The 10,774-nt window shown below is 35.5% G+C and overlaps 1 protein-coding gene across 1 annotated transcript; it reads right to left on the minus strand.

The window, feature by feature from the left end:
* Positions 1 to 7,337: 7,337 nt before the first annotated feature.
* Positions 7,338 to 8,421, minus strand: LOC145013379 (deoxyuridine 5'-triphosphate nucleotidohydrolase-like). Its single transcript, XM_078972170.1, has 3 exons — positions 8,060 to 8,421; positions 7,837 to 7,928; positions 7,338 to 7,751 (listed from the first exon to the last, which is right to left on the minus strand). The coding sequence occupies exons 1-3, from the start codon at positions 8,392 to 8,394 to the stop codon at positions 7,507 to 7,509; spliced, it is 672 nt and encodes a 223-aa protein (XP_078828296.1). The 5' UTR covers positions 8,395 to 8,421; the 3' UTR covers positions 7,338 to 7,506.
* Between the last annotated feature and the right edge of the window lie 2,353 nt (positions 8,422 to 10,774).

A 10,774-nucleotide genomic window follows, 5' to 3' on the forward strand; every position in this document is an offset into this window, starting at 1 on the left:
CTTGTGTCCCCTCTGATTGTACTGGAAGCAAATCTGGTATGATACAATCTCTTCTCAAATGCCCAGTTCGGCTGCACTTAAAGCAACCCGAACTACTTGCCCAGCATACCCCATTATGTGTCCCGCCACATTTGCCACAGCGGCCTCGGCCCTACTGGCCCTTTCATCGGGAATCTACCATGGGCTTCTTGCCCTCACTCCCTGTATGAACCCCTTCTAGTTTCCTCTTCCTCTCCATCTCCAAATCCAACTCTCTCTCTCTCTCTCTCTCCCTCTCTCTCTCGATCCCTAGCAATAATGTCCTCTAGTGTCATGTGGTTGGAGTGGCTCACAAACTAGCGAATATCACTCCGCAACATCTCATGATATCGTGCTTTCTTCATCTCCTCGTCCGCTACATAGTGCAGAACGAGAAGGGCCCTCTCCCTTAACATAACGGTGATCTCTGTCACCGTTTCAATCATCTGCTGAAGGTCCTGTAACTCCATAGCAAGCTGTTGCACCTTTATCACAGGTGCAAAATCGACTCTAAACCTAACCGAGAAGTCACTCCAGGTCATAGTATCAAGGAAAACATCACCCACAACATGTCCAACCTCCTCCCACCAGTCACATGCCCTGTCCTTCAAAAGACAATACGTAAGTCGAACCTTATCCCCCTCGGGCCATCTGGTAGTGCGGAATGTGCTGGCAAAATCCGCCAACCATCTGGTGCTTGCAATGGGGTCCCGAGCCCCATGTTAATCGGGAGCTCCACAAGCTCTAAACTCCCGAATGTCAGTATGCACTACCTCATCATGGCCGTCACCTCTGTGCGGAAGGCACTCTGTCTCTCATCCAAAATCTCCAAAATATCCTCCTTGAGCGTGCCGAAGATCACATGAGTTTGATTCAGGATATTACGCATGATATCAGAGAAGATGAACTCCCATGTCTGGTCATCTAGCTTCCCGGGTACCCGGCTCCAGAGGCCGAGCCTTATCCCTCACCGACGCCTAAACCACCGACTGGTCTAGTGTGTAGTACCACCATATTGAAAAACATATCATAACAAACGTCAGAATACTAATCATATATCGAGGGATCACATATACTACAAGTTCCCTAAATTCATCTCAGCCTCCCTTCATTCGAGTACTGATCCTCCACTTTCAGTAGTACCGACCCATACTACCTTCCACATCTATCCATACTTTCCTCAAGAACTAACTTGACTTCACCAAGTCCTTTCTACTACTACTGCTTCACACACTACTCTCTTCTTAGGCTTGCCCTGTGGTAATCACCATCCCACTCTCCGCCATGAGCTGCATAAGAAGTCCCTGTTATCTCCCATTAACTAGCTCGTGAATAACATTACATATCACTAAGACTAGATAATTCTTCGAATGAGAGATCCTACCCTACAACGGTTAGACTCAAACAAGAGTTGCGAAATAGAGTTATACCTAACCTTCTGAAATTATTTAGTCCTTGCAATATGTAACTTAACATATTCGTTATAAGTTAGTGCAAGATAACTAGAATCCTAAACGCACAAAGCAAGAAGCATGTGAGCATTGAGTAAACATAATCAAGCAGATCCTAATCAGGCCATTATATCACTGACTAATATGTACTAGCATGCAGTTCATAAAGCTGATACACATATAATAGGCACATAAGGCATCCTTCATAGATCCGTAGCCCTAATATTGCATGCAGTTCTCATAAACATATCATAACATAAACTTGTATGGGTAATTTGGGAGTACTTACTTGAGCTCGGCTGATTGCATGCACCATACGCTTTTTTATTTTCAAAGTTATTTTCTCTTTTAAAAATTATTTTTATCGAAAAATAATTTTCTTTTGAAATTTTTCATACCATATCCTCAGTTTGAGTTCGGATACACCAGAGTGTGTGCCCGAATCCCTCAAACCAAAGATCTGATACCAATTTGAAACATCCCAAAAATATAGTCCAAAATTTTCGTTTTAAAATCATTTAAGAAAAACCATAACCCATCAAACATCACAGTAAAATCATAAGTTATGTATCTCAAATCATCATAAAAAATGTTGTATCAAAATCATGCATCAAAATATTAGAGTCTAAAAACATCCCAGGTTGAACGAATGGTGTGTGCACTGCAATCATCCCGAGCTCTTCCCTTTGCTACTGGAAGTACCTGAAACCAAAATTGAAAACGGTAAGCACAAAGCTTAGTGAGTCCCCTAAACTACCCCATATCATACTCATAACATATAACATGCAACTAGGAGATACGAGCCTCGCCCACACTTAAGGAAATACGGCCCCCCGCCCACACTCAACTATCTTAGTGATACGGGCGTCGCCAGTGTCATATCAATTTATAAAAATCATAACAACATGTATGAAAACCATATCATCAAAAGTAATAAAAATCAAAGTACAATCCCAGAAACCTCCATGCGGAATCCATATGAGTGTGTGTGATGCGCAGTTACACTGCGGACTCCATCCCTTAGACGAAGAGGTACCTGAAACCAAAACTGAAACCGTAAGCACAAAGCTTAGTGAGTTCCCCCATCATACCACATACCATACATAACACATAATGCCAGGAATATCTGGGTGCCTGACCTACCCCTTCAGTCCTCTCGACTAGTAACCATGCCTAGCATACCAGGGTGTTGGCCTACCCATTCGGTCCTCTCGACCGGTAACCTAGCCTAGCATATCTGGGTGCTGGCCTACCCCTTCGGTCCTCTTGACCGGTCATCGGGGACTATTTCACCCCTATACTACTATCACATAAAATCATAGCAAATAACATAAGATAACTAACATGACTGGGCACAATCTAACCCTTTGGTCCTTTCGACCGATATCGGGGTCTATCCAACCCCTATTTTCATATAACACATAGCATAATAGCATACTAACACGTAATCATTAACGTATCACACATACCATACAATTATCACAAAGACAATCATCTCAACTATAACTCATACTAGTGGGTCGGCCTTGGTGCCTTAGACCCACTTCTACTGGAAGGTAACTCACCTCTTTGTCGTGAAGTATCCACACAATCCTTGGCACGGGTATCAACTCATCTCGATTCCTAAATCCCTACACAACGATCTTTCTTGATTACTATGCATACCAATAACCCTTACAAGATTCAACCCAAAACCCAAGTCAAAGTCAAGGTTAAAGTCATCCTTCAGTTGGCTCGACTCGCCGAGTTGGCCCGCCAACTCGTCGAGTCCCCATCCCATTATCTGCTCCCAACCCGACTCTACTCGTGGAGTCTAGAAAGAACTCAACGAGTTCTCCTTCAATCATAACATCAGGACAATCTTTAACTGAATCGCCGAGTTCTTCCTTGAACTTGTCGAGTTCAGCTTCCTCATATGAGTGTGTCTAGTCTGTGACTCGCCGAGTTGTATAAACAACTCGTCGAGTCCGTCCCCATGGGTTGGGAGATTGCCTTGGATTTGCCGAGTCTGTTCTAGCACTTGTCGAGTACCATGATTCCCAGGTCCCTTAATAGCCTAAACAACTGGGGGACTTTCCACACTATCATTTGGCCCATCGACAGAAAGGATTTGGCGGTTATCACTCCCCGACTCGCCGAGTCCTAAGAACGACTCGTCGAGTCCATCCTTGACCATTAATATACAGCCGATTTAAATGTTTCTTAACACATCAAAACCATAGATTTGGCCTCCTAATGTCCATTTTACACGTAAAGCCTCAAGCTTGGTGCACATGCATGGGATCTTTGGCTCAAAAAGCCATAAAAGATAGTCTACAAGATGCATGGGGTGTTTATGGCAACAAAGTTGGCATCTTTATGCCATAAAGACCCCTAATGGCCCCAAATATTAAGTCATAACCCCATATTACACTTCACAAATCGAAAATGGATTAGAAGCCCTAATATACCAATATCCAAGCCCTAAAGATGATTATTTACATGGAAGATCAAGATAGGAGCTTTTTACCTTAAATGAGATGGAAATGGAACGAAATCTCTGGATCTCCAAGCTCCAACTTGAGCTCCCAAGATCCTTTCCTCTTCTCAAGCTTCACAAACCACGAAAATGCACACAATGGCCTTAGAACACTCAAACAAGGCTAGGGTTTCAAGGCAATGCCTTTCTTGGAGTACAAGGGATGATGGAGGCTGAGATGGGGGAATATAAGTTGTTTAAATAGGGTGCAAACCCTAAATGTTAGGGTTTTGTCCAGACAACTCCTACTCGTCGAGTCGGTCACTAAACCCCCGTGTCCAAAATCGATTCTACTCGACGAGTTGGGCCTCCAACTCGCCGAGTTCCAAGCCAAAATGTGATAATTACATCAATAAAATGCGTACCAGGAATCGGGTGTTACAAATCTCCCCCACTTATTATAGACTTCGTCCTGGAAGTCTGCTGCTCGGTCCTGAAAAATCTTGGGGTAATGCTCCTTCATTTCATCCTCCGGCTCCCACGTCCATTCCGAACCCTTTCGGTGTTGCCATTGCACCTTCACCAACTCGACTCTCTTGTTCCTCAGATCCTTTGTCTTTCGGTCGAAGATTGCCAGAAGCCGCTCGATGTAATTCAGGCTGTCATCAACCTGAATGTCCTCTAATGACACCACTGCCGAATTGTCCACGAGACACTTCCGTAACTGGGAGACGTGAAAAGTGCTATGTATCTGACTGAGTTCGACTGACTGATCCAACCTATATGCCACCTTGCCCACCCGGGCTACAACCCTGAAGGGTCCAATATACTTGCGGCCCAACTTTCCCCACTTCATGAATCGAATAACGCCCTTCCAAGACGACACTTTCAGGAGCACCATATCCCCGACCTGGAACTCCAGGTCCGATCGACGCTTGTTGGCATAACTTTGGTGTAATACTATTCATATCCCCCAAAATGAGGGAATAAATAGAGGTGAGTTGGAAAAGAATGAGGGAAGAAATGTAGAATAAGAGTGGGTTGAAAATGCTCTAAAGTATAACATCGACTTTACCAAAGCATCTAGCTAGGATTAATGGGTGATTTTTTTATCACAAAATTTGATAATTGGTCCCAATGGCTTGTAAAATATCTCATTTTACTAACTTTAAATGAAAGTGTCATGGTATTGGTCTCTATTATTTGCAAAATTACATGAATGACTATTTGTGTAATTTTATAAATTTAAAATTTTGTATATATTAATTATAAATATAAATCACACACACACACACATATATATATATATATATATATATATATATATATATATATATATATATATATATATATATATATATATAATTTTAGTTATTTATAATTTTTCTAATATTTTTATTTATTTTGATTCAATGAAAGAAAAAACTTCAATTTAAAATATTAGCAACTTTTTTTGTATAGTCGGCCTCTTATTATTTTTTTTATTCTTTATTTCAATCTATTATCAAATTAAAAAATATTATCTTCAATTTAAACTTATATATATATATATATATATATATATATATATATATATATATATATATATATATATATATATATATATATATATAACACCACCAAAGAAGAAAAAAACATAAAGAAAAAAAAGTAAGCCAAAATTTCAAATATAAATATAACTTTTTTATTTACTTCAATCAAAATAAAAATAAAAAAGTTAAAAATCATAAATAACCAAAATAAACAAAAACTCAAACACCAAAAAGAATTTTTAAAAAATACAAAAAAACGAAAAAAAATAAAGAAAAGAAAAGTATAAAATATATTAATATAATAGAGTATATTACAATTTCAATATTTAAGTTTTTGTTTTTTGTTTTTCTATGTTTCGTTACTTATCAAAATAAATAAAAACAGTAGAAAAATAATAAATAAAATAGAAAACAAAAAACAAAATAGGGATGATATTTAGAACCGAAAAACCGGACAGGAACCGGAACCGTTAGTACCGGAATATATAGAATTGGTTCCGGTTCCGGGTTTAAAAATTGGCTTTATCTGGGTTCCGGTAATCTGGGTTTGGGTCCATTGGGTCTGGTAAACCGGGTCTAAAAACCGAAACCGGTTTTTGGAACCGGAACCGTTTTTTTGTGAAACGTTTAAAAGATGCATATCTCATTCGTTTCAACTCCGATTGACATACGGTTTTTTCCAACGTGTATTTTAGAATTTTTGTACATGATTTTAGACTATAAATTTGTCATTTTCAATTTTATATTCATTGACTTACATTCCCCTAAAGTCGATATATCAAAGCTGTAAGTTTTTAGTTTTTCAATTTTTTTGTATTCGGTTAAAGTTTAAAACATGCATATCTAATTTTTTTGAAGTCAGATTAACATATGGTTTTTTCCACCTTTTAGTTTACAGTTTGTAAATGATTTTATAATATAATTGTCATTTTTGATTTAATATTATTCAATGATTTACAGTTCTTCGAAGTCGGGATATCAAAACTGAAAATTTTCAACTCTTCATCTATTTGTTTTTGTAGTTTGTATTATATGAAAATGTTAACATATGCACATGACATTCGTTTAAAATCGGATTGACATACGGTTATTTTCATAGTTTATTTTAGAGTTTATACATTATTTTATACTATAATTTTGGTTTCATATTCAATAAGTTACAATCCCCCAAAAAATCGAGATATCAATATGAAAATTTTCAAAGTTCAACCCATTAAGTAGTAAGTAATTACAAAAAAAAATCGATTTTTTCGGATTTTTCGGTTCTAAACCCACTTTATCCGATTCCAACCTACCCATTTTGATGTTCCGGATTTTCCGGTTCTAAGCCTACTTTACTAGGAACCATACCAAAAACCTAACCGGAACCGGTTCCTATATACCAATCCGGTTTCCGGTTCTACAAAATTCCATAACCGGTTTCGGATTTTTCAAATCCAAATCCATCCAGTCCGGGTTTAGACCCACTTTCATTCCTAAAACAAAATAATAATAATAATAATAAATACAAATATAAAGTTGCTTACGATGTTATAAAAACCCTAATGACATAAAACTTAAAAAAAAAAACATTAACACTTTCAATTCAAAAACAAAAAAATATAAAAAACGATTTAAATACAGTTTATCAATTTTAAATTTATTTAACTGAATTAAAATAAATAAAAACATTAAAAAACCATAAATATCTAAAAATCTTCTTTAATAAAATAATTTTTTTTACTACTTATAACACTATTATTTAATCATTTAATTTGACAAATGTTAATTTTTTTTTAACTTTATAACAGTATCTTTCAATTTGATAAATGTTATTTTTTTTAATTGGATGATTTATCAAATCAAAAAAATCATAGCTAAAAGGGTTTATGCACTATCTTAAAAGAAAAAAAAACCACATGACCATTTTCACACACCCACCATCTGCTCGACGAAATGTTCCACAAAAAACCACGAACAGTTTATATCAAACAATCATGTAAAGTTCCTAAATCTAAGAGCTAAATTGAATAATAGTTCTCAATAGCACAATTACTTGTACAAATCGTTAAACGCCAGTAGATCCAAACCCACCTGCACCTCTTACAGTTGAATCAAGATCATCAACCTCAACGACTTCAGGTGTGATTATCTTCTCAATAATCAACTGTGCAATTCTATCACCAGTTTTCACTTCAAAATCACTATCAGAATGGTTGAACAAGATAACCCCAACTGGGCCCCTGTAGTCGGCATCAATCACACCAGCCCCAACATCAATTGAATGCTTCCATGTGAGACCAGATCTCGGAGCTGCAAATCAGTTAAATTGTAGTTTGTAAGTAACACAACCCTAGTACTCTACGAAAATCAACCAAAGGAGGACCAAAATATATACCAATTCGAGCATATGTCCCTTCTGGTACAGCTATGGATAAATCTGTGGGAACCAGTGCTTTACCCCTTGCTGGCACTTTGGTATCAATTGCACTGAATCAATAGCAAATCAAAATCTTAAATACAATCGTATGATCGTCAATCGAATCCGAATTTCGTCGATTTCGAAACTAGGGTTTGATTGCGGATTTCTATATGGAATAGGGGAGAAAGGATTTACATACCTTGAAAAATCGTAACCAGCGGCAAGAGACGAACCTCTTGCAGGCAAAATTGCTTTCTCCGATAGCTTTTTCACTCTGAAAAGAGGCTGTTGGTGGTCTGAGTTTCCATTTCGATCGTCGATTTTTTGAACCTTTGGGATGGGTCCTTCGATTTCAGGGCCGCCGTTGTGGGACATGGCTGAAACTGGCCAAAGAAAGAATGGTTTGGATGAGAAGTTGACTAGAGAAAAACGAGATGTAGGAGGACGATAATGGCGATATGGGTAGGGTTTACTAGGAATGAAATAGCCCGCCAAAGAGAGGGTTCGTGGTATGGCGCCAAGAGTTCCCGCCATCTTTTACCCTTGAACAGTCGAACTCTTTCTTCTAGGTAGTTTATCTGCCCCTCCATAAATGTGTAAATAAAATGTACGCTATTGAAAATATAAATTTATCATTTTGTCAAATATAATACATGTAACTTTACAAAGTTAGTGAAACACAGTTTAGAAAAAAAAATATTTATCACATAACATCTCATCATGTTTATTGGGATGCTTTAACAAACTCATCTCATAATCATTTTTTATAGAAAATATCACAAAACAAACACCTTTTTTACTAAAAAAATATGGATATATACAGTAAAATCTTAATATTTTCATCGATTTGATAAAAAAATCATAAACTTTATTTTTTTTATAATAAAATCCAAATTACCGATAGTTTTTGATATTTTTACATTTTTTTCTCGGTTAGCCGGTTATTAAGACTTTTTTTTGTCAACAAAATAAAGTTTAGGACTTTCTTGTTAAATAATCAATTAGGACTTTACTGAAGAAAAAAAAATAAGACTTTTTTGTCAAATTGTTGAAAATATTAGGACTTTAGTATATATATATATTTGTTAGAAATTTAATGGTATGATACTCTTTAAGCATAAGAGTTATTTAAACATTCTCTAATCAGTGAGATCCTATTGAAATATTTTACGTTTACTTCTTGTTAAATCGTTTTTTTAATCTGAACAAACCGACATTGAAAAAAATTAAGATAATAATAATAATAATAAAAAAAAAAACAGGGTTGTGTTGGTTTTTTTCAGTCTAAAAAATGGAGAAATTAAAAACCTAAAAAACGGAATTGTCCTGGCTATATACAAATACAAACAACATATGCCTAGTCAAAAGGATGTGAATGTGGAGAAGGGAAAGAAGGGCAATTACTTTTTTTTCAGTTTCTTAATTCTCCATTTTTAAGGATGCAAAAAACCAACACAACTCTGATTCTTTCTATCTTTTTTTATTGATTATCTCAATTTTTTCAATGTCGGTTTGTTGAGATTAAAAAAACAATTTAACAAGAAGCAAACGTTAAGAATTTTAATAGGATCTAGCAGATTAGTGAATGTTTCAATAACTTTTATGCTTAAACAGTATCATACCATTAAATTTCATATATATATATATATATATATATATATATACACACACACACACACACACACACACACACACACACACACACACACACACACACACACACACACACACACACACACACTAAAGTCCTAATATTTTCAACGATTTGACAATAAAGTCCTAAACTTTATTTTTTTTGACAAAAAGTCCTAATTACCGGCTAATCAGGAAAAAATGGTAAAAGTGTCAAAAACTGCCGATAATTTAGACTTTTCTATCAAAAAAATAAAGTTTAATATTTTCTTGTCAAATCGATTAAAATATTCTTTGCACTTTTTTAGTGTAGTTCGTGAAAAATTCACGAGTGGGTTATTCATATTTTTATTTTGTTGTGAAAAATGTAATTTCAATCATTTGTAAATGAATACCTTACACATATACATAAAGTTAAGACAATGTTTGGCGTACTAGCTTAAAACTTAACTGTTAGCTGAAAAGCTGGTTGATAGCTGAATAACTAGTTGTTAAATAAAAAGCTAGCTGATAGCTAAAAAGTTAGCTGATAAAAAATGACGTTTGGTAAAACTAACTGAAAAGCTAGTTGAAATATATAAAATTACATAAAAAAACATGTGAGAGTATGCGTTTTTATAATTAATTAAGGGATGTATTTGAAATTTTTAAAAAAAGCTAGTCTAAGTAGCTTTTTAAAACGCTAACTTATAAGCTACTTTTTGACTTACCAAATACGACAACATAAAAAGGCTCGAAAAAAAATAAGCTAGTTTATCAGCTAGTTGTGGCGCGCCAAACACAACCTAAGTTTAATGTGTTTGGTTCAGGTTCTAAGTTCAAATATCTTTGAAAACATTTTTGTATATTAAGAGCATAGCCGCATAGGCAATCCCACTTATTTTTATTATTATTAATACAGTTTAGAATATACTAATGTTCCAACAAGCTTTATTTTATCTTTTAAAATTAATAGTGACACTCTAAATTTGAACTATAAATTATATCATCTCCAACACATTCTATTTTTAATGTGTAAACGAAACACCCCAAAATACAAGCCAAAAATTTTGTTTTTAAAATCATTTGACAACATAATCTCATCCTCATAAAATAAAATCATCAAACATGTATCTAGAATCTCATAAAATCTGTCAACAAATAACTGTACCATAAAATATCAGAATAAGCTCCCAGGCTAATCAACTGTGGTGTGTGCCATGTCATCAGATCGAGCCATTCCATTTGCTAGCTGAAGTACCTAAAACAAAAACTGAAACTGTAAGCACGAAGCTTAGTGAGC

The sequence above is a fragment of the Lactuca saligna genome, chromosome 8 (assembly GCF_052625555.1).
Source record: "Lactuca saligna cultivar CGN05327 chromosome 8, ASM5262555v1, whole genome shotgun sequence".
NCBI lineage: Eukaryota > Viridiplantae > Streptophyta > Magnoliopsida > Asterales > Asteraceae > Lactuca > Lactuca saligna.